This window comes from Thalassophryne amazonica, chromosome 3 (genome assembly GCF_902500255.1).
Source record: "Thalassophryne amazonica chromosome 3, fThaAma1.1, whole genome shotgun sequence".
NCBI lineage: Eukaryota > Metazoa > Chordata > Actinopteri > Batrachoidiformes > Batrachoididae > Thalassophryne > Thalassophryne amazonica.
Genome location: NC_047105.1, coordinates 50598039 through 50623908, shown reverse-complemented (window position 1 = coordinate 50623908; position 25870 = coordinate 50598039). Strand labels below are relative to the sequence as shown.

The 25870-nt window shown below is 40.1% G+C and overlaps 1 protein-coding gene across 1 annotated transcript in view; it reads right to left on the bottom strand.

Annotated features, from left to right (window-relative positions):
- ccdc114 (coiled-coil domain containing 114) overlaps positions 1-13992 on the bottom strand; it is a 31010-nt gene extending 17018 nt beyond the window's left edge. Inside the window, 13 exon segments of the mRNA XM_034166235.1 lie at positions 611-714; positions 829-986; positions 1128-1296; positions 7328-7410; positions 7955-8089; positions 11799-11942; positions 11945-11985; positions 12060-12127; positions 12265-12378; positions 12521-12646; positions 13396-13585; positions 13671-13767; positions 13855-13992. Coding sequence (XP_034022126.1) covers positions 611-714; positions 829-986; positions 1128-1296; positions 7328-7410; positions 7955-8089; positions 11799-11942; positions 11945-11985; positions 12060-12127; positions 12265-12378; positions 12521-12646; positions 13396-13585; positions 13671-13767; positions 13855-13918 — 1493 coding nt within the window. The 5' untranslated portion in view covers positions 13919-13992.
- Positions 13993-25870: the final 11878 nt, after the last annotated feature.

The window sequence follows — 25870 nt, the reverse complement described above, 5'->3', positions numbered from 1 at the left end:
TCCTCCCACAAGGAGTGCGCACAGGCGAATGACGTCACCGACAGGCGTGGAAAAACTCACGCATGCGCACGAGGGTTCAAGCATGTCTGACGTAAAAACATATGAATGAAATCCATATAGTTTTTGAAAAAAATAAAAAGGACCATTACTTTATTGACAGCCCTCGTATAGTTCCCATTCCATAGCTGTATTTCTGTACAGTTTATATTTATATTGTATTTTTCATGTTACTTCTTATAATTGCTTTTACTATGTATTATTATTCTGCTTTTATAATTGCTTTTCTTTTAGATTCTCCGTATTGTTTGTCAAAGAAAGATTTTCATTGCACAAGGAAACATGTTTCCTTACTGTGCATGACAACTTTGAATCTGAATCGAAACATGATTGATTTGTGGACTGTTGCTCATAAGTCCAAAACCAGATGAACATGATACCTTGGACTCTGAGAAACTGGGTGTCTGATACGTTATGAATTGTACTTTTGAATTAATAGCATAAACAAATGAATAAATAAATAAAAATAAAAATATCATAATAAAGATACTCTTGGAACAGAACAGAAAGCACACATGGAAATACTATTTTGTTGTAAGAAATGAAAAGCAACCTGTTGATTGCAGGATGGATGCTAATATTTTGCTGAAGCATATCTGGATCTTGCCCCAAGAGGAATCGGGTCATATCTTTGGGATTATAGTACTTTTCCATATCCTGTAAAATGAAGAAAGGAAGATTTTAATTCTAATTCTACATCCAAATACACTTTATAAAACTGACAGAGGATTTACTCCAAATTTAACAATATAGGGCACACTGTCAAGTTACTTTCGAACTGAGATATGCTTGAATAGTGAGCAGCTCATTGGTCTTCTGTTCCACCAGACTGAGGTAGGACATGATGTTGCTGATCCCTGCAGAGGAGTCGAACATGTGCTCTGTCACTGAGCGATTGCACTCTATCTCAGAGAAAAGGTTGTTCACACCTGTGGAATGGAACCCATCAAAAATCACATGAGACTATGTATGTTTGATTATGAGCGTGTTGTGTATGGGGCCATTACTGTAGAAAAAGTGCATTTCACTCTGTGTGTATAGAATAGAAACACATGTATTTAGGACCAGACCTGTTTTAATCAGATCCAGGACATTGGTCAGGATGCCGGCCTGTGATTCATACTCCATGGCCTGTGACTCTGTTATTTTTAGTTTCTCATCAATGTCACGCAATGAAGTGCGTTCTTCTTGCTCCTGTTGCAGTCTTTCCACTCGCAATTGTTCAATTTCTTCTTGAATCTTTGGGGGGGGGGATAAAAATATATTATGCCATTAATTCTACCTTCACTGTCTTTTAGGATAATGTTAAAAAGAAACCTTTTAATAACTACTGTGTGTATGGTGGCTGAGAGGTTCCACAACACTTTCAAATTAAGATACCATGAGTAAATGCAGAAAACAAACACAAAATACACCTACATCAAATCAACAAGAGGAAGTTGTATTTAAAAAAGTCTTGCAAATTGAGCAAAATGCTTGTAAACTCAGAACACAAATACAAGGTACAGCACCTGCAACAATTTCATTACATGTCAAATCTAAATTCACACAATGTATGTAAAAATACAGATCATTGCAAATATCCCGGGCTATCCTCTTGAAAAATTTGTAGTGAAGCCTATGAAAAATAATGCCCCAAAATTTGTACATATCCCACATATATGTCAGCAGGCAGTGATGTCGTCAGAAAAAACAAGATGGCAGATTTTGTGTTTTAAAAAAGGTGGAAATTCTTATTATTGTTATTCTAAACCTAACTCCTAACACTATCTTGTGTTTCAGAATGTTAAATGCGAAACACGCATTGCGCATCTGGGTGAAACGTTTTAGTTAATTTTTCTTATGATATCATATACGAAAACAATATGCTGAGAATATGTTGCATAGCCACAACACAATGGAAGTAACAACACACTAAGAACTTTCTGCTTTGATGACTAGTGATGCCGGTAACGCGTTACTCTAATCTCACTGCTTTTTTCAGTAACGAGTAATCTAACGCGTTGATCTTTCCAAATCAGTAATCAGATTAAAGTTACTTCTCCGAGTAACTGTGTGTTATTATTATTTTTGCATTGCAGGCCAATCGCACCATTAAACTGGCCTGTGGGCAGGGGGTCAGGGTTCTGCTGAACTGTCCACTTTGCCCACTTTCAGCGAGCTGCAATCTTTTAATCAGCGGTTTTCTGCAGCAGCTACGAGTAGTCCTCATCTCTCAAAGCGCGGTGATGACAGCACAGGTGCACTGAGCTTTACAAAGACATTTTAACGCTTTTTTCACCTTTATTTAAAACTCTGAGCTGCTCTGTGTATCCTCGCTAAAAACAGCTGATCTGCGACGTGTTAACATGTAACACTTTTTTTCCACCCAAATGCACCTTAACTCTGTGAGGATGACATGATGTAAAAAACGCTGATAAAACGTTGTTACCTATCAATCTGGTCATGTTTTCTGCATAAATAATAATATAAATTATAAAACAAGTATTTATGTTCATTGAAGTTAAGAAAGGGTGACTATAAAGTGAGTATTGTCAAAATGGGTTACCATTTTTTCTAACTTAGTTACTTTTAAAGCTGAGTAATCAGTAAAGTAACTAAGTTACTTTTTCAAGGAATAACCAGTAATCAGTAATTGGATTACTTTTACAAAGTAACTATCATAAGGACTTGTACCAAGATTCACAAAATTCTTCTTAAAAATGTGAGAGGAGTTGATTTCAGAACACTGATACCCTTTTTGGGACGTATGGATGGATGGACGGACAGAAAGACAGACAAACAAACGGAAATTGCCAGGACATAATCCCCCTTCAGGTTTTTGATCAAACGTGAGACTGGGCTGGAGACAGAGCACCATGATTTGTTTGAGCGTCAGAAAGTAAAAGAAAGAAAGCCGGTTCACTGTGTAACTTTACTGGTCTCTGCATTTCAAATCTGTGAGTACTTTACCGTTCCTGTATTAGCCTGTTCCACGCGTCTTTTTCCTGTTCGTGTGCATTTTTGACTGTGTGACTATCCAGGGTTGGGACCAGGAAGCAGAGTTGTAGTCTTACACACCTCTCTGCAGCTTCTCTCCCCCTGCCATCCCCTCATTACCCCATCCCCGTAGAGACGGTGCCTGCTCCCAGACCACCATTAACCAGTAAAAATCTATTTAAGCATAAAAATTCAAAAAGAAAAAATAATATAGCACCTTCAACTGCACCACAGACTAAAACAGTTAAATGTGGTCTATTAAACATTAGGTCTCTCTCTTCTAAGTCTCTGTTAGTAAATGATATAATAATTGATCAACATATTGATTTATTCTGCCTTACAGAAACCTGGTTACAGCAGGATGAATATGTTAGTTTAAATGAGTCGAGTCACACTAACTGCCAGAACGCTCGTAGCACGGGCCGAGGCGGAGGATTAGCAGCAATCTTCCATTCCAGCTTATTAATTAATCCAAAACCCAGACAGAGCTTTAATTCATTTGAAAGCTTGACTCTTAGTCTTGTCCATCCAAATTGGAAGTCCCAAAAACCAGTTTCATTTGTTATTATCTATCGTCCACCTGGTCGTTACTGTGAGTTTCTCTGTGAATTTTCAGACCTTTTGTCTGACTTAGTGCTTAGCTCAGATAAGATAATTATAGTGGGCGATTTTAACATCCACACAGATCTGCATTTAATCTATTATTAGACTCAATTGGCTTTGCTCAAAATGTAAATGAGTCCACCCACCACTTTAATCATACCTTAGATCTTGTTCTGACTTATGGTATGGAAATTGAAGACTTAACAGTATTCCCTGAAAACTCCCTTCTGTCTGATCATTTCTTAATAACATTTACATTTACTCTGATGGACTACCCAGCAGTGGGGAATAAGTTTCATTACACTAGAAGTCTTTCAGAAAGCGCTGTAACTAGGTTTAAGGATATGATTCCTTCTTTAAGTTCTCTAATGCCATATACCAACACAGTGCAGAGTAGCTACCTAAACTCTGTAAGTGAGATAGAGTATCTCGTCAATAGTTTTACATCCTCATTGAAGACAACTTTGGATGCTGTAGCTCCTCTGAAAAAGAGAGCTTTAAATCAGAAGTGCCTGACTCCGTGGTATAACTCACAAACTCGCAGCTTAAAGCAGATAACCCGTAAGTTGGAGAGGAAATGGCGTCTCACTAATTTAGAAGATCTTCACTTAGCCTGGAAAAAGAGTCTGTTGCTCTATAAAAAAGCCTTCCGTAAAGCTAGGACATCTTACTACTCATCACTAATTGAAGAAAATAAGAACAACCCCAGGTTTATTTTCAGCACTGTAGCCAGACTGACAAAGAGTCAGAGCTCTACTAAGCCGAGTATTCCTTTAACTTTAACTAGTAATGACTTCATGACTTTCTTTGCTAATAAAATTTTAACTATTAGAGAAAAATTACTCATAACCATCCCAAAGACGTATCGTTATCTTTGGCTGCTTTCAGTGATGCCGGTATTTGGTTAGACTCTTTCTCTCCGATTGTTCTGTCTGAGTTATTTTCATTAGTTACTTCCTCCAAACCATCAACATGTCTATTAGACCCCATTCCTACCAGGCTGCTCAAGGAAGCCCTACCATTAATTAATGCTTCGATCTTAAATATGATCAATCTATCTTTATTAGTTGGCTATGTACCACAGGCTTTTAAGGTGGCAGTAATTAAACCATTACTTAAAAAGCCATCACTTGACCCAGCTATCTTAGCTAATTATAGGCCAATCTCCAACCTTCCTTTTCTCTCAAAAATTCTTGAAAGGGTAGTTGTAAAACAGCTAACTGATCATCTGCAGAGGAATGGTCTATTTGAAGAGTTTCAGTCAGGTTTTAGAATTCATCATAGTATAGAAACAGCATTAGTGAAGGTTACAAATTATCTTCTTATGGCCTCAGACAGTGGACTCATCTCTGTGCTTGTTCTGTTAGACCTGCTTTTGATACTGTTGACCATAAAATTTTATTACAGAGATTAGAGCATACCATAGGTATTAAAGGCACTGCGCTGCAGTGGTTTGAATCATATTTATCTAATAGATTACAATTTGTTCATGTAAATGGGGAATCTTCTTTACAGACTAAGGTTAATTATGGAGTTCCACAAGGTTCTGTGCTAGGACCAATTTTATTCACTTTATACATGTTTCCCTTAGGCAGTATTATTAGACGGCATTGCTTAAATTTTCATTGTTACGCAGATGATACTCAGCTTTATCTATCCATGAAGCCAGAGGACACACACCAATTAGCTAAACTGCAGGATTGTCTTACAGACATAAAGACATGGATGACCTCTAATTTCCTGCTTTTAAACTCAGATAAAACTGAAGTTATTGTACTTGGCCCCACAAATCTTAGAAACATGGTGTCTAACCAGATCCTTACTCTGGATGGCATTACCCTGACCTCTAGTAATACTGTGAGAAATCTTGGAGTCATTTTTGATCAGGATATGTCATTCAATGCGCATATTAAACAAATATGTAGGACTGCTTTTTTGCATTTGCGCAATATCTCTAAAATTAGAAAGGTCTTGTCTCAGAGTGATGCTGAAAAACTAATTCATGCATTTATTTCCTCTAGGCTGGACTATTGTAATTCATTATTATCAGGTTGTCCTAATAGTTCCCTGAAAAGCCTTCAGTTAATTCAAAATGCTGCAGCTAGAGTGCTAACAGGGACTAGAAGGAGAGAGCATATCTCACCCATATGGGCCTCTCTTCATTGGCTTCCTGTTAATTCTAGAATAGAATTTAAAATTCTTCTTCTTACTTATAAGGTTTTGAATAATCAGGTCCCATCTTATCTTAGGGACCTCCCCAATAGAGCGCTTTGCTCTCAGACTGCAGGCTTACTTGTAGTTCCTAGGGTTTGTAAGAGTAGAATGGGAGGCAGAGCCTTCAGCTTTCAGGCTCCTCTCCTGTGGAACCAGCTCCCAATTCAGATCAGGGAGACAGACACCCTCTCTACTTTTAAGATTAGGCTTAAAACTTTCCTTTTTGCTAAAGCTTACAGTTAGGGCTGGATCAGGTGACCCTGAACCATCCCTTAGTTATGCTGCTATAGACTTAGACTGCTGGGGGGTTCCCATGATGTACTGAGTGTTTCTCTTTTTGCTCTGTATGCACCACTCTGCATTTAATCATTAGTGACTGATCTCTGCTCCCCTCCACAGCATGTCTTTTTCCTGGTTCTCTCCCTCAGCCCCAACCAGTCCCAGCAGAAGACTGCCCCTCCCTGAGCCTGGTTCTGTTGGAGGTTTCTTCCTGTTAAAAGGGAGTTTTTCCTTCCCACTGTTGCCAAGAGCTTGCTCACAGGGGGTCGTGTTGACCGTTGGGGTTTTTCCGTAATTATTGTATGGCCTTGCCTTACAATATAAAGCGCCTTGGGGCAACCGTTTGTTGTGATTTGGCGCTATATAAATAAAATTGATTTGATTTTTGATGACACCTGTTGCTCAGGACGTGTGGGCTTCTGTTTTTTTTTTTGTACTGTATGGGTGGATTATCATGTTGGATACTTATGTAAATAAAACACAGAGTTCCTCACATACTTCATGTGTTTTGCTGCCTGTATTTTGGGCTATCTCTGACTATCAGCAGAATAAAACATAACAATACTGGGCTTTTCCATCTAAATCAGAAGCTCAAAGTGCTTTACAATGATACCTAACATTCATTCACTGCCACATTGCCGTCAGCATGCTGCTATGCAAAGTGCTCAACTGAACACTTGGGGCAACTGTTTGTTGTGATTTGGCGCTATATAAAAAAATTGATTGATTGATTGAACACCAGAAGCAATTTGGGGATTAAACATATGGTCACATCAGGTATAAGCGGCAGCCAGCGACAGAGGCAAAGCAGCGACTTGCCGTTCATTTTCAATGAAAGTGGGCATTTACATGGTATCTTATGGTGATGGAGTGTGCATGCCCTGGGAACACCCATCAAGCAACAAAACCAACTGCTTGTCTCTGTCTGTAGCTAATGTGACCGTAGCATAAGGGCTCATGGGCCCCTAGGTATTTGTCAGTCTGATGGGGATTTGAAGCAAGGATCTTCTGGTCTCAAGCCCATCACATTAACCACTGTAACTACCTGTTGTTGAACTGATGATGTGTTGTTGTTGCTTTTTGTTTTTTGTTAGTGCTGCCTTAAACAGTTAAACTTTAAACCGCTGCCTTAAAGTGTTGTGGCGTCTCTTGGCACCTGTCTGTCCACATGCACAATGCAAGAGACCTTACTCACTTGTTTGATTCGATCCACGAGTTCTTCTGCTTCATTATTTTGCTCCTTTACAAAATTGAAGAGTGCAAAGTTCTGGTCTTCAACTGCAGAATAGAACAGCAGTAAAGCAATGTGACATTATTATTAATTGTAGTACACTAAAAAAAAAAAATGACTCATTGGATGAACTCAATTCAGTTATGTACAGGATTTCCATGTAATAAATATGTGTAGCCCCAACTCAAATAAAGCACATCCCTGCCACATAATTAAATTTAATTTAGTTGGGACTACACATATTTATTAGATGGAAATCCAATTCAATGAGTCAGTTTTTTGAATGTAGTATTTGTAGTAGTAGTAGTACTAGTAGTAGTAGTGTTTCCCCTGGAAGCAGAAAAAATAAGTCATATTATAATTGCTCACTGGTATTTCATAAAGAAGGCATGAAATTGCAGTTAGCATTAACTATTTGAAAAATAATGGTTGCTTTTCTGAAGTTAGCACCATGATGTTAATGGACTGATGGACAAAAAATGGACAGAAGGACAGATAGCCCACAGTTAATTCAGGGCAGAGGAGTAAAAGGATGGTCAAAGCATTATATGTGTATGGTTGTATGTGTCAGGTTGTGTTGCTGTGTCTTACCCTTTATAAACCTGTTGACCAGCATGTCTAAGTCATCTTCCCCTATCATACTCTTAATCTTCTCAAACACTTGCTCCAGAGCCTCAGGTGACTCTTTCCCTAAATCCTCCTTTCTGTTCTCCTTCAGCTTTGACACTGCAATGCACAATCACCTTCAATGTTACTGGGCAGACATACTAGGTATTAACAATGCAGATTTAGTCATGTGCTGAAGACGAATGCGCACAGCTAAAAGCTTTGCAATGTCAACACTTCTTGCAGGACTTTAGATAATGCTTTAGATAATGTACTGTCACTGTTGCACAAATGATCATGCATAAGTTTATGATGCCACAAGGATAAAGGACTAATTAAAATCACTAACTGTGTAAATAATTCCGACATAGGCTGTGAGGCCCATTGGTGCTGGTGTATATTTCTGGATAATGTAGCATGAAATGGGTGACAGTACACACCTCCCACTGGATGGAATGCCACACAGTAAATTTTGCAGAGCAAAACAAACTCTGCTGGAGCTACAATTGGTCCCACTCCAAATAGAGTTAAATAAACTCTATCACACTGTTAAATCAACTCTATCATGCTGTGAGTGACTCTTATTGCTGTTGAAAAACTTGATTTGACAATAGAGCTGATGTCACACTATAACAGAGTTTATTTAACTCTTGTTGGAGTGGAATCCATTGTAGTCCCCGTAGAGTGAATTTTACTCTGCAAAATTCGCTGTGCGGTCCGTTGCAGGTTACTTCTCCAGCCAAGGCTGTTATCCATAGACCAGGGTGGATTTGGACAGTGCAGATCAAGTGTCTTGTCCAAGAATACACACAGATAGCATGAGCAGGAATCAGGAATGGACAGCAACAAAAAAATTGGCCCTGGAATTTTTGGCTCATACAACCCATCACAATTGGTCTGCTCAGATGCCACCCACCACCTTGCATACCTGCTGTACTACTCCCAAAACTACCAAAGTGAGTAGTAAGTGCTTTAGACAAGGACCAGTGCAAATGAGCCAGTGTAGCCATCTGTAGAGAAGACAGAAAAGGGGATATGTGGGTTTGGTAGGCTTGGAGATGCTATTGGACAAGGCCAGTGACAGACGAAAAAATAAACTGTCTGTGCTTTATAAGCCAGTCATTGCCTTTGGGGCGGGGGGTGGGGGGGTGTAGATGAATTCATGAAATTGTCTAAAAAGCAAGGGGCCAGACTATGAAAGGTTCACAAAGACCCCATGGAAGAACAAGGTCTGGGCCAGGTCATGTTTCCTCTACCTAGAGGGAACATGACCTGGCCTAGAGGAAGCCCAGGGCCCTGTCTGGAGCCAGGCCTGAATGGAGGGCCCGTCAGCTGGTGACCAGGCTTGCCACAGAGCCCGGCTGGGCTCAGCCCGATAAGGCAAAGTGGTCTTTTCATCTCCACCCTGTGGGCTCACTGCCCACAGGGGGAACTGCAGGGATTGGCTGCACTGTCCCATGGGTGACAGTGAAGGGCCTCGAAGAACCAGATCTGGGCGGCAGAAACTAGCCCTGGGGGCATGGATCATCACCTTGCTGTGGGGGAAAGAGCTTGAGCTTGTGGAGAAGGTGGATCACTACCACTTAGATCTAATAGGCCTCTTCTCCATGCATAGCCTCAGCTCCAGAACCACTCTCCTTGATAGAAGTAAGATCTTATTCTTCTCTGGAGTTGCAAGGCACCGGGCAGGTGTGGGGATACTCACAAGCCCCCGGCTGAGCACCACTGCGTTGCACTTTATCCCAGTAGACGAGAGGGTTGCCTCCCTTTGCCTTCGGGTTGTGGGGGTAAAGCTCTGACTGTTGTTTGTGCCTATGCACCGAACAGCAGTTTGGAGTATTTGGCCTTCTTGGAGTCCCTGCCTGGAATCCTGTATGGGGAACCAGTTGGGGAATACATTGTTCTGCTGGAGAGAGTTCAACGCACACAGGGGCAATGACAGAGACACCTGGAGAGGCGTGATTGGGAGGAATGGCCTCTCTGATCTAAACCCGAGCAGTTGTTTGTTGTTGGACTTCTGTGCTAGTCATGGACTGTCCATAACAAACACCATGTTCAAAAATAAGGATGTTCATAAGTGTACATAGTACCAGAGCACCCTAGGCCGAAGGTTTACAATCGATTTTGTGATCCTATCATCTGATCTGAGGCTGCATGAGAGGGGCACAGCTGTCAACTGATCACCATCTGGTGGTGAGTTGGATCAGAGGGTGCGGGAGGACTTTGAACAGTCCCGGTAAGCCCAAACAGTGCGGGTGAACTGGGAACATCTGGAGGAGACCACTGTCCGACAGATCTTCACACACGTCCGGCGGAGCTTTTCTGGCATCCCTGTGGAGGTTAGGGGCATTGAATCAGAATGGGCAATGTTCAAAGATTCCATTGCTGAAGCTGCAGCAGGGAGCTGTGGACTGAAGATCTTAGGTACCTCAAGGGGCGGTAACCCTCAAACACCATGGTGAAAACTGGTGATCAGGGAAGCCGTCCAACTGAAGGAGGAGTCTTTCTGGGATATGTTATCTCGGTGGACTCTGGAGGTAGCTGTAAGGTACTGACAGGCTGGAAGGGCGGCAGCCTCTGTTGTGGGGGAGGCAAAGCAGCGGGTGTGGGAGGAATTTGGAGCAACCATGGAGAAGGACTTTTTGTCGGCACCAAGGTGCATCTGGGGGACTGTGCAGCACCTCAGTAGAGGAAAACGGGGAACTATCCAAGCTGGATACAGTAAAGATGGGACTTTGCGGACCTCAACTGAGGATGTAATCGGTCACTGGAAGGAACACTTGAGGAACTCCTGTATCAGACTGGAGCAACATCTGTAGTAGAAGCAGAGCTGGAAGCTGATGGGGGATCATCATCAATTTCCCTGGTGGAAGTAGGTAGTCAAACAACTCTGCAGTGCCAATGCCATGGGCATTGATGAGATCCATCCAGAAATGCTGAAGGCTCTGGGTGTGGAAGGACTGTCTTAGATGAGACATCTCTTCAACATTGGCAACTGGGGTGGTGGTCCCCATATTTACAAAAAGGTGACTAGAGAGGGTGTGCCAACTTCAGGGACATCACACGACTCAGCCTCCCTGGTAAAGTGCTAGAAAGAAGGGTCTTGCCAATAGTCGGACCTCAGATTGAAGAGGAACAATGTGAGTTCTGTCCTGGCTGTGGAACAACTGATCAGTTCTTCACTCTCACAAGAATTTTGGAGGCAGCCTGGGAGTATGCCCATCTCATGTGTTTTGTGTACTTGGAGAAAGCGTACATGATCAGGTGCCCCGGTAGATGCTGTGGTCCCTTCTCTGGGCATCCAATCTCTGTACTCACAAAGCAAGAGCTGTGTTTGGACTTAGCTGGACAGGGATTTTGTATAAGTTTTGCACCGTATGCCCTTCCTGTCACAACTCCAGTTACCCCTGGAGAAACACACAGTCTTTGGTCTTCCTTAAAAGGCTCCCATCCAACTACTAATCAGGACCTGCTATGCTTTGCTTCTGAGATCTGGTGGGATCAGTCATACACAAAGAGGTTGTCTTTCAAGTAGCTTTTTGGAACAGTTTATACAGTAAGAAGATTGTTATAGGTTGCCGAGTAGAATCAGTTCTAGGTGCAAAGCCAGTCTCATTTGCTGTCATGTTGGAATAAATTTAGTTTCACTGAGGTAAGTATCAATGGTATGTGATTTGGCATCTACAAGAATTTACATGTGAAAATTCACAAAATTCTCAAGTAAATATCTCACCTCTTTCAGTGAGTACAAGAAATGTAAGTATTTTGCCAACAAAATGCTTATGTGACTCCCTTAAATCAGTAAACAGTATCGCTGGCTGTAACATACATTGTTGGTGTCTTGATCCATGGCTGTCATCTTGACTAGCCATCTTCCTGCACTTGATGGTCATGAACTCTTTGAGGTTTTGCTTATATGCAATCTTATCTTCCAGTTCTTTCACCTCAGTTTTGTACTTAGCAAGGTCCTTACTTCCTTTTCCATCATCGTGAACATCTTGTTCTGTGACTCCTTCCTAATACACAAAGGATTAGAAACAGGTTATTCAAAAACCAAGATCAGGATCAGTATATGATGAAAATTTCTAACCTGGCATCATAAGTAGCAGTAGACAAGGTGATCATTTCTGCGATCTTCTTACGGATATCCTCCAATTCCTACATACACACAGTAACCTTAGTGGCATATTTTTTTCTTGACAAGTGAAAACTAGTGTATGTCCAACACGAAGGTTGTGAAAGGTAAGCTCTCGTTTTAGTTTGTTCTTGGGCTCAGCTATAGCATGACCCCTGACCTTGTCCAGCTTGTGATATAATTGCTGGAAATGGACACGCTCAATTTGAAGTGTCTTTAGTTCGTCTCTCAGCTGGCTGTTCTTCGTCAGATGCTGATTAAAAGAAGTTGAAGCCTAGAAAAGATTTTTTCAGTGAGTGGAGAGACAGTATGCACTTGTTAATGTCTCTACAGTATTATCTGAATGGAAGTACTGCTTGTAACATGAGAAATCCACAAAGGTAAAATGTGAATGCTGATAACTGTGAAACACTCACCCTGTTTAGACTGTTTTCCAAGGTGCGTATGACCCTCTGCATTCCCTGTGCCTGAGACTTTTTTCTGCCACTCATAGAGATCTCTACTTGTCTGAGTTCTGCCAGCTTCAGCTCACAATTACAGATCTGCAGAGTTTATTAACACATGTTACAAACTCTATGGCCCAATAATTTGAGCAACGTTTGTCTGTTTATTTGTTCCCTCATCTCTCAGGTCCTTTTGTCAATTGACGATCAACCCTAGAATTGGCAATTTTTAATTGCCATTAAAAGGTTAGTTTTGTAAAAGGTCAAGGTCACTGGACTCAATGGTCAAAATTTTGATTTTCACTCGAATGCCTACCAAACAAGGCACACATATGAAGGCGAATTCTGGGATTGCCCAGGTTAGGTCAAATTTGTCAAAGGCATTTGGGTGAAGGTCAAGATCACTGGGGTCAAATGTCAGACTGCCATACCCCATTGCCATTACTGTCTTCATGGCCATGGGTGAAATTACCTAGCATGAAGTCCAGATCTGGACCTCTGTGACATACGTTACAGAAATCTAAAACAAGCTGTTACAGGCCTCCGTTTTGCTTATAGAACAGAACATTAACAGACATAGAAATGGGAGACTCACTGATAATTAATATGACGTTATCCTAACTGACCACCTTTATTTTATGGCAAAATGTGGAATTGTGCACAAGCGCGCATGCACACACACACACATATATGTAAAACAGTCAGATATGTGTGGGCATGTATGAATGTCTGCTTTTGACCTGTTGCCTAGCAACAGTAACCACAGTAATGCCCCCCCCCACATACACACAGCAACAGTAGCCAAAGAAGCATAGATCACAAATCTCGCAGAGTGAAAAATAATGAACCTCTCTTTCTAGATCCCTTTGACACTGCTTCTCTGTCTTCTGCACCTCCTCTAGTGCATCTCTATGCGACAGTAAAGTACGAAGCTGCTGGGTGTCTTCAATGTCCTGCTGTTGGCGGGAGAAGCTCTCAGACACATCAAGGTTTCGCCGGAGCTCCTCTTGCTCTTTCAGCAACATCTCTATCTCCTTCCTTCATTCAGAAAACACAAACAGCATCTACAGAGGCAGAAAACAAACACTGGTGATGATGTGTTGCAGGGATCATGACTGCTTACTGTTGCTTGTGAATCTCCTCACGGGCCTTGATGGCGTATGCCTGATGATCTCCTTCCGTGATTCGAATCTGCCTCTGTAGTTTGGCCAGCTCTGATTCTGCTTAAATCAAATCATAGGTTGTCAAAATAATATAATATACAGCAGTTTAACATCTCAGAATATTATCTTAAGTGGCAACATTACCTGCAGTTTCAATATCTGGCTCATTGCTGTGTAAATGGGTAGTTGTTGATCTCCCACGAAGCATTGTTAGTCTGAGCTTTACTGGCTTCTAAAAGAAAAAACAAAAACAAAAACTGGCTCACAGCAAATATCAGATGATGATGAAAATGCCACTTCTGTGTTTTGGATCAGCAAAACTGTCCATGATGACTTTACTAAAGCTAAACCAAAATAAAATAAAAAGCTATCTGAAAAATAGCAATAATTTCCATTAACCCACCAGATAATTACATTTACAAACGATCATCTCTGAAATGCTAGAAAAATAGGGTTGACAGACAGATGACAACAAAAACATGACCTCCTGTGCCGATGTAATTATATGATCTAATTGAAATTAATAATGAAAAAATAGGCTGGAAAATATTTTCTGCCTTGTTAAGCTTCTCATTTTACACTACAAGGTTAGAATTTATAAAATAAATGCATTTTTGACGGTACTAGCCACTGATACATTTTCACAAAATCAATTGCTCTAGCTGTTACACTAGCACAATACATGTATTAAATAAAGTGTTTGATTGTACAAATAAATAATAAGGGATCTCACCAGGTTAATGTGCGTAAAGTTAAACAGCAGCACTTTTTCTGGATACGGAACAGCCTTGCAGGAGTCTGTTGTTAGCAACCGTTGCTAGGGTTTGCTAACTGAGCCTCTCCCTCCTCCACAGGAAGCGGACAAAAACAAGTGTAACCATCAGAGGGCGCTGTGGCAAAGCTGACAGTTTTAGGGCGACAGAAACTGTTGTGCCTGCAACGGTAACAACACGTTCACAGTTTTGGGCTCACACAATGCAGAAAAGCCCCAATCATTCAGTAACGAGTGGGACTTTGGCCCACTGACCAGTTTAACTCAGGAACATCACTGCACGGAAAGTATTAATTGAATACAAAATACCAATAAAACCAAAACAAAAATTTACAAACATTTCCAAAAAATACAGATGGAATATAATTTTAATATAATATAATTAAAGCATTTATGCTGGCTTGACCTCCTTCTCCTCTGTCTCCTGGAGGTGATGCTGCTATCATATAAGGTATTAGTTTCACTTAATTGGATTTGTATACTGTACAACACAGTCCAACACTTATGATTTCATCAGTCAATCAACATTTATTTATACAGCCCCTTACAGCAGCCAGACGGTGCTCAAAGTCCTTTATGGTAAAATCAAGGAACAAGAATTCACAGAAATAAAAAATAACATACAACAGAATTTAACAGGCACATACGAGGTCTGTTAGAAAAGTATCGGACCTTTTTATTTTTTCAAAAACCTTATGGATTTGAATCACGTGTGCTTGCATGAGCCAACCTTGAACCTTCGTGCGCATGCGTGAGTTTTTTCACGCCTGTCGATTGCGTCATTTGCTTGTAAGCAGCCTTTGTGTGAGGATGGGTGTAGTCTCTCGTCATTTTTTCTTTGCAAGGAAATGGCGGAATGACTGGAGCCACGCGACTGCATCAAATTTTGCTAGAAACTGGGCGACAGCCAGGTGGAAACCATTCGGATTATTCAGACGGCTTTCGGTGACGATGCTATGGGCATCACACAGATTAAGGAGCGGTACAACCGGTTTAAAGACGTCCGCACAACAGTGGAGAGCGCGCTGCGCTCTGGGCGGCCACCAACATGCTGAAATGACCGGATCATTCCAAAGTGAATGCTGTGGTGATGCGGGACAGTCACGTGACTATCCAAGAAATTGCAGAAGAGGTGGACATCAGCACTTTTTCGGCACATTCCACTGTGACAGAAGATTTTGCCATGAAAAGAGTTGCAGTGAAATTCATGCCGATGGCTTTGGCATGAAGCTGATGGCAGAGCAAAAGCGCCTTCGTGTTGAAGCCTCACAGGACATGTTGTGACATGCCCAGCTCTTCCACCATTCAGAAGATTCAGACGGCTTTCGGTAGCTTTTCAGTCGTGTGACTATACGGCAATTTCTTGGATAGTCACACGACGGTCCTGCATCACCACAGCGTTCACTTTGGAATGATCCGGTCATTTCTGTTGTGTGGGCCGCCTGAAGAGGAGGTACTGCTGGCCCACCACCACCAGATGGCGCCCTGCCTGGAGTGCGGGCTTCAGGCACGAGAGGGCGCTGCCGCCACGGACACAGCCGGGGGTGACAGCTGTCACTCATCATCTCATGACAGCTGTCACCCATCAACACTTCTTCATGCTACTCCATAAAACCCGGACGTCATCTCCACCTCGTTGCCGAGATACCATCGACCTGTGAAGGTAACAATCTCAGCCGTATAAATAACTGTGTCTAGTAAACTCATTTTTTGCAGCTGTTTTTTCCTGTGGAGTGCACTATCTGGAGATTGGCGTGACCGGCGACAGCTTCGCTTTACACCCCACCAGATAAGTGCCGTGTGACAGGAGCTGCACGAGTGTGGATGAGAGGTGGAGGTGGAATCTGCACCATTGCTGTTACTGGGTGTGCACACTCCCACATCTTGTTGTTTCTGCTTCTTGCCAGCAGTACCAGATCCGACATTCGGAGACGGTGGCCACCTGGGGACTCGGGACTTGGCGGCTCCAGTATTCTCTGGGTTCGGTGGCGGAGGAAATCGTGTGGATCCGGTTCTTCTCAGGACAGACGTCTTCTATCCTCGAGCCTGCCCACACGTCACCCTTGTGATTGACTGTTTGCAAAATTTCACATTCCTCTGTATTGTGGTTGTGCTCATTCACAACAGTAAAGTGTTCATATTCGACTCTTTCATTGTCCGTTCATTTACGCCCCCTGTTGTGGGTCCATGTCACTACACTTTCCCCAACAATTTCAGCATGTTGATGGCCGCCCGGAGCGTGGCTCGCTCTCCACGGTTGTGCGGCCATCTTTAAACTGGTTGTACCACTCCTTAATCTGTGTGATGCCCATAGCATCGTCACAGAAAGCTGTCTGAATAATCCGAATGGTTTCCACCTGGCTGTCGCCCAGTTTCTGGCAAAATTTGATGCAGTCGCGCTGCTCCAGTTGTTCCGCCATTTCCTTGTAAAGAAAACGACGAGAGACTCCACCCATCCTCCCACAAAGGCTGCTTACAAGCAAATGACGCACTCGACAGGCGTGAAAAAACTTACGCATGCGCACAAAGGTTCAAGGTTTGCTCATGCAAGCACACGTGATACAAATCCATCAGGTTTTTGAAAAAAATAAAAAGGTCCGATACTTTTCTAACAGACCTCATAAAAACAAAACATGTCACAGCACCACCAGGTGTTAAAAGCCAGTTCAAATGAATAAGTCTTGAGCTTTGATTTACAAAGTGCTAGGTCAGAAATAGGGTGTAAATCAGGAGGTAACTTGTTCCGCAGTCGCAGTCTGGGGAAAAAAGCATAATCACCCCAGAGTGTATATTTTGACCTCTGAACCTCTATGTAAAGTTGATTTTAGGGTTTACAAACAGTTTTGACCATTAAAGTTTATGAACAAAATGTTAGCTGACTTAAAGTTTGTTAAATTAAATTTATTAGAAGAAAAATGGTCCACTGATGGTTTTCAAGATTAGCTGAAAAGCTATTAGCTATTAGCTGGTTAGCTGAAATGCATCGACAACTGTCTACAAGTCTAAAATATGCTTGTTTTTTTTTGCTGATTCTGTGTGTTTTGCATTCCACGGTTAGCACCACCTAAGTATACTTGGATTTTTCTCTTAGATAAATATGTATTTTATAGCCTATATGCACAGATATAATGATACCAAATATACTGCTTTGATTATGTATGTATACTCGTATGTGAAAGCATGCAAAATGTGGCAGCAACTACTGTACCGCATATATACAAAACAATGGTATATATTAAAGAAAACTTGTGTGAATGTACAGTTGTGGGCAGAGGTTTACATATATACTCATCATGGGCATGAATGTCACGGTAATTTTGGGCTGTTAATGATGCTGTTGAACTGGTCTTTTACCAGGGTGGAATGACTATATAGCATACATCATTCATGACTTTAAAAAACAAGAATTGGGTGAACAAGTTTGAGTGTATTTTGGATCTCTCTTCCAGAAAGGGTTAAAATTATACATACAGGCTCACATGCATTCACAAATATTTTAATAAGGTTCTATAATGTCTTTTATCCTAACAGGGTCAAGGCCTATTAACTTCTCATTCCTGCATTCCTCCACAGTAAACATTTTGACATTAATAAAGAAGATATCGAAGCATGTACTCTGCCGACTCGGGATAAGACATCCATTCCAGTTATCATCATCCACTTTGCAAACAGAAGGCACAAAATTGATTTACTCAAACAAGGAAGGAAGCTGAAAGGCACAAACCTATAAATGAGCATCTTACCAAGAGTAATGCGGACATCGCTAGGAAAGCAAGGCTGCTTAGAAAACAGGGTAAAATTCAGTCTGGATCACAAACTGCAAGCTCTTTATCAAACCAAAGGATGCACCTGAAAATGCCAGAGGTCTATGCATCAGGAATATGTGTCACCTAGAATGATTTGAATAAGGATGTTTCATCCTTGTTAAAGGACAAATCTTAAGAAATCCTATACCATGTTTAAGTTGGAACTGGAACTGGATTCAAAGCTATTTAATGGAGAGACAACAGTTTGTGCAGATGGGTGCATTTAAATCTGGATGTTTGGGCATCGCTTGTGGGGTCCCACAGGGATCCATAATGGGTCCACATTTTTAATCTTTATATAAATGACATTTTTAATGTATCACAATTATTAAAATTATTATTATTTGCAGATGACACCAATATATTCTATTCCTGTGATAATTATAGCAAACTTATTAATGTGGTAAATAGTGAATTAATTAAGCTGAAAACCTGGTTGAATATTAATAAATTATCCCTAAATATAAGTATAAGACTAAAGTCATGTTTTTCAGAAATCATAATGACAATTCTAATTTACCAATAAATATAGACGGTGTTGAAATAGATAAAGTGTCCGAAATCAATTTTTTAGGGATAACCATTGATAGTAAAGTAAAGTCTCATATCAGCCACATACATAAAAAAGTTTCCAAGAATGTCTCTATTATGTACAAAGCAAAATATTTTCTGGATCATAATGCATTATATTTATTGTATTGTTCTTTAGTCTCTCCTTATTTAACATACTGTATAGAAATCTGGGGCAAAAATTACAAAAGTTTGCTACATCCCCTCTCTATACTCCAAAAGCGTGCAATAAGAATCATCTATAAGGTAGGATATCTTGATCACACAAATCGTCTGTTTTTGCAATCCAAATTGTTGAAAATGCCAGATTTGGTTAATTTCTACACTGCACAATTATTATATAAAGCCAGTAAAAACTCATTACCTAGTAATATTCTGAGTCTTTTTACTCAGAGAGAAGGGAGTTATAATTTCAGGGGATGTGGTAACTTTAAAGTGAAGGCAGTGAGAACTACTTATTGTGGGCAGTCTAAGGCACACCTATGCACTAATCATGGTGTCTAATCAGCATCTTGATATGGCACACCTGTGAGGTGGGATGGATTATCTCAGCAAAGGAGAAGTGCTCACTATCACAGATTTCGACTGGTTTGTGAACAATATTTGAGGGAAATGGTGATATTGTGTATGTGGAAAAAGTTTTAGATTTTTGAGTTCATCTCATACAAAATGGGAGCAAAACCAAAAGTGTTGCGTTTATATTTTTGTTGAGTATATGTTAACATATTTGCATAATACCTGTTATTGCTGGTGTCGTAACCATGGTCAAAAGTATTATTTTTATACATCAAGATCCTGTAGTCGAAATGCTAGTCAAATAGAAGTATGGTGCAGATGGTAATAATTTAGAGAGAGGGGGGGAAACATATATATATATATATATATTCATATTTATATTTATATTTACATTTATATAACTATGTACATATATAAATTTATTGATACATAAAGATACTTTTCCTTTTCTTTCCTCCTTGTTTCCCCACTTACATCACTTACATCACTATCATCAGATCAGGGCCGGCAAGTGGTGGTCTGTTGCTCGATGGTCTCCCCCTTCTGCCAGCAGACTCCAAAACCTTGTCTTTTAATGCAGAGCCTTGGACACTCAGCAAAGGGTGGACCTGTATCAGGGGGCGACCCCTCTCTGGCAGCAGGTTTACAAAATACTTTGCATCGTTTAATGCACCACACATAAGACGAATGGGGAAAGTAAAAAAAAAAAATAAAATAAAAAAGTTAAGGTAATAAAATTAATAAAATAATAACATAAATGAAACATATTTGTATATATATGTGTGTGTACGTGTATACATGTGTGTATAGGTGATGTATGTGTGTATTTTGTGTATGTATATCTACATATATAATATATAGAGAGAGATAGAACTACCATTGATGCACACAATAATTCTTCTAAATAGTCATTCTCTGAATAAATGTGGGGAACTCATTGATATATGAAAATGACTTAAGGAATGACACCAGCAACATCAATTAAAAAAAACATTTTTGAAAAAAATTTTTTTTTTGATTGACAATAATAATAATATTATCATTGTCATTATTACAAACTATTATGGTGGGAATTATTATTATCATTACTATTATTATTATTATTATTATTATAGATGTTCATCACTAATATATGACATCAATTACATAATAATAAAAAATGAATATTGGTCACACTCGGTAGTGGTAATAATGTATGGGTGTTTGGGGGTGGGATTAAATAAGTTTGTCTTCATCCCACCCCTTTTCGGGCTAAATGCGTGTGTATGTATGTATGTATTTCCTGTTCTTTTCAACCCAATGTGGGTAAATGTAAATGTGAAAGAAATGCTTATTTTGTAAAGCTTCGAAATAAATAATCAATCAAAGTTCACATCGTGAAGTTAGATTTACTAAACTGCATTTCTGGATTGTGGATGTACATTTCTTTATGATGGCAACTGAGTTTTCACTATTCACTCCTCCACAGGAGCTCAATTTAAGTTTTTGATGAAACCGTACATAGATTTCATAACACTGAAAATAATATTGATCCGGATTGTTTCTTTCTTAAAAATATAAATCATCATTGTAAGTATGTTAGTGAGGAACAATTAAGCAATATTCCGTCACAAATGGGGCATTCTCTATTATACATTTTAATAGCAGAAGCATTTCTATGAATTTTTTCAAAATTCAGGACTGTTTAAAAATCGCTAATAAATATTTTTCAGTTATTGCAGTTATTGAGACATGGTTGAAAGATGAGTATATTGATTCTGTCCAGCTTGAGGGTTAGGATTTTTTTTATTATTATTTATTTATAGAGTCCCTGGATCGAATATAAACATTTTTGTGGAGAAGGTGGCGGAAATGTACAACTCTATTAAAAACAATAAGCTTTTATTTGTTTGTGGAGGCTTTACCATAGACATTAAATCCTCATAACCATATACATATAGCAGAATTCTTGGATTATGTGTTCTGTATGGGATTGTAACCAGCAATATCATACCCAACTGTTATGTGCAGACGCGGGTTGAGGAGCGGACCTGCGTCTGACTGAACCCAGCGCTAAATAACCAGAAAGCGGTTCCAAAAACAAAACAATTTTATTTTTCTCCTGTGCAATAATTGGTGTACAACATAAAGGTGGTGAGGACGGCGCGCTCTCCAGCGCCCAAATGGATCAAAGCTCGGCGCTTCTGGACCCAGACTCACCGCCGAACACCCCCCAGGTGGATACGACAAACTGACTCTGAAGGATGGAAAAGGTGAGGTAAGTCAACAGCTACAACAAATATCCTTCAAAGGCACACACTATCAGCAACACATTCAGGTCTGAATTTAAGCTTTATGTAAATGAGCAGCTTCTCACAACAGGTGGAGGATCATCATTCCGTACACCACGGCAGTGAGAAGCAAACTGCACAATTCTCATCAATGTTCAAATATACTGCGTAACAGAATGCCAAATTACTGTTAACGATCATTCAGACAATAATCACCTCTGATGTGTGCTGACAGCATGTGTCCCTCACCCGTCCTCCTTCACAGGCACGATGTGTCAAACCCAGGCGCGGTCCTCAGCGTCTCACAGACGAACGTCACAATGTCGAGTTCCCGGCAATTCTGCTTGAATTACTCATGGCTTAAATGCAGAACGCCATCTCATTATCTGCTTCAGCGGAAAGTCCTCAAGTCTGCACGTGAGCATCATCCACAGGTGCTGCAAATCATGCTGATGAGGGTGAAGGACTCTTCTGCCAGCACCTTCCCCACAGACAAAAACCAGTTTGCATACCACCTGGAGAGCAAAGAAAAGAAAACAACACCAAAATGTCCAGCCAAACCCCCCAACACACAACACCCAACCAGGATTACTACGAACACACTGACACGCATTGACAATATATTAACAAATATTATTGCTGGAATTTAATTTAACGGGTGGATTACTCATAATTGACATTAGTGATCACTTGCTGGTTTTTGTCGTTTACAGTTCCTTAGTGGCCTTTTTGACATTCCAAATTTTCAAAGGAAAATAACTGAGGAATCTACGGCCAGTCTTACAACAGATTTATCGCACCAAAATTGGTGTGATATCTACACTGAAGACATTGACCATTCATATGAATCATTTATCTCCATTATCTCCAAATTATATGATAAACATTGTCCATTGATATTAAATGTTGGACACAAGCAAAACACTGATAAACCTTGGATCACGAAGGGACTGCTGAATGCATGTAAAAAGAACAAGTTTTTGTACAAGCAATTTTTAAAACGCAGAACAACTGAGGCTGAGGGTAAATATAAGACATATAAAAACAAGTTAACTAATATCATGCAGTCTTGCAAAAGGCAGTATTATAGTGCTTTATATGAAAAATAAAAAAAAGATTATCCAACATATTTTTACTCAGACTCTGATAACAGTTGTTAAGGAAAAGAAAGCTATCATTTTAATGATTATTTTGCCATTGTGGGAAAAAATTTAGCAAATTTAATTGTACCTTCTAATATAAGTACTTGGGATATCAGGACAACGAGGAATAACCTTTCAGATTCAGTATACTAACTGTGATAATGTTGATATTTCTTTGATTAAAAAATATAATTGATTGTGTTAATAAACCTTTAACTTATATCTGTAACTTGTCATTAATGACTGGGAGATTTCCCTCCAAAATTAAAATGATACCGCTGTTCAAATGTGGTGATAAACACTTTTTTCCAAATTACAGGCCAATTTAATTGCTACCTCAATTTTCAAAAATTCTGGAAAAAGTATTCTTTAAGAGGTTAAATGATTTTATATCCAGACATCAAATATTAAATGAGCAGCAATATGGATTCAGAAAAATTTGTACCACTTCACTGGTGGTAATTGATTTTGTGGAGCATATCACAAATGCAATTGAAAACAAACAATATACCATAGGGTTTTTTTTCGACCTACTGAAAGCATTTGATACTATAGAACATACCTTATCATTGGATAAATTATGGAAGTATGGCATCAGAGGATTAGCTCATGATTGGATAGCTAGTTAGGTATCAATGTGTTCACTTGGGTGGGATAAATTCCGAATTTTTGAGGTGCACTCGTGGGGTGCCCCAGGGCTCAGTCCTTGGGCTTTTGCTGTTTCTTTTATATATCAATGACATGTTTTGTTTCTAAGTTTGTGAGTTGTATTTTATTTGCTGATGATACGACTGTTTGTAGTGGGGATCATTTGGGACAGGTTCTGGATATGATGGAGAGGGAACTGCAGAAGTTTAAGGAATGGTTTGATTCTAACAAATTGTCGCTTCACTTTGGTAAAACAAATTGTATCATATTTGGTAATAAGCCCAGGTATTTATGTAGAAATCTGCGTGTACACGATGTTGAAATTGATCTCGTAAATGAAACTAAATTTCTTGGGGTCTTTATTGACGATAATTTAAGTTGGAAAACACATATAAATTATGTTAAATCTAAAATGTCAAAGATAATTGCCATTTGTATAAAGCACAAGACTTATAAATTATGTTCAAAGTAAAAAATAAAATACCACAACATGTCCAGGACCTGTTAACCCCTTAACGCCCATCGTCGCATATATGCTACAATCTCTGACTCAAATATGCAACTTACCAAATTGACCAGTATGCCCGTTGTTGCAAATTTGCAACATACGATCATTATTATTATAACATTATAACATAAAGTCATTACCAGAATACCCAATATTACTATCTAGTTTTTGTGCAAAAGTGAAATTAATAATCTCAACATTATTTACCATCTACTTAAAGGCAAAAACACACACAAAACATTTTTTTTATATACAGCTATATAAATTCGGGTGTTAAGGGGTTAAAATAAGGGACTCAAGTAATTTATGAGGAACTGTCAGGATTTGAGTTTGGGTTGCGTTTATTTCTTTGCTTTGATTTGTTTTTCAATTACTCTGTTTTGTTTATTCTCTTGCTGGGGTTTTTTCCTGTTTGGGTCTGTCTGTCTGTCCCTTTCTCTCCTGTCTGTCTCTGCTGGCTCTTGGTGGTGGGTGTTTCACTTTCTCTGGCCACACCCTCTTTCTGGAGCATTCCACGCACACCTCCCTCCTCATCCTGCCTTACTCCCTCACAAGATTGTTGCACCTAGTGCCTTCTCTCCAGCTCTGTTTTGTGTATTCTCATCCTGCCTGCCTCACGTGTGTTACGACTACCTGCCTGTATCCTCAACCACGCTTTTGCCTGATGATTTTGACATTGTTACTCTTGTTGGACTGCCTCACTGTGTACCGGACCCCGTTTACTGTTTTGGTAAAATGCTTTTACTTACAGAGCTTGTTGTCTGAGTCCTGCATTTGCGTCCAACCTATCCTGTCACCCAGATCCAATAGATCAAGCTGGCCAACGATGGACGAAGCGGACTCGATGCCTTTCCAGCTTGCGGTACACCACCATAGTAAGCAGCTTGCCCAGCAAGAGGATTGGCTCGCCGCTCTCAGCACTGGCCTTGGTGAGCTAGCTCAGCGACAGGATGCCTTCATGACCTCCGTGAGTTCTCAGTTCGAACAACTCTTGTCAAAGTTTGATATTCAGGCCAGCCCGGACCTGGCAAAGGGCAACACCAGCTCCCCTTTGCCACATCTTGTTGATGGCCACCAAAAGGTTCTGTATGAGGTGTAGCTTCCTAAGGGACATTTAACCAATTATTAACAGGGGTGTATGCATATATTTGAGCCTGCATGTATAATTTGGACCCTGTGCAGATAAGAGAAAAAAATAAATAAATTCCACATCTGCACCCACTTCTTGTTTTTTTTTTTTTAAGTCATGAACAATGTATGCTGTACATTCATTCCAGCCTGGCAAAACAAATCATCAAAAACAGAAAATGACCATGACATTCATGCCCATGATGCATGTATGTAAGGGCGAAACAGTTCGAATTTGCACACCACGAAACATCGCGCTGACAGGCAGGCTTACATGAGCCCAGTGCGAGAGTTCGTGCATGCGACGGTGTCTGTCGAGCAAGAACAGTGCGAGGTGCACCACATGACTGCACCACTTGTGTGGAATAAATAAAAAAATTAAAACCAGCCGGTACCTATGGGACCACATCGCACCGCTTATGCGGAATAAATAAAAATAAAAACCAGCCAGTACCTATGGGACCACATCGCGCCGCTTATGTGGAACCAGCCAGTACCTATGGGACCACATCGCGCCGCTTATGTGGAATAAATAAAAATTAAAACCAGCTGCTACCTGTGGGATCACATCGCACCACTCATGTGGAATAAAAAAAGACATACCACCCACAAGACACGAACCTGTGCCTTCCTAAAGATCTGATTGCCAGTCAGAGACTTTACCACTAAGCTATGGAGCTGTTCTTTGAAAGTTGTGGGAATCTGCCTCACATCAGGAAGGACATGGAAGTATTACAAAACAAATTAAAATCACACACCGTATAAAAACACCGCATTTATCAAGTGAGCAATACAAATAT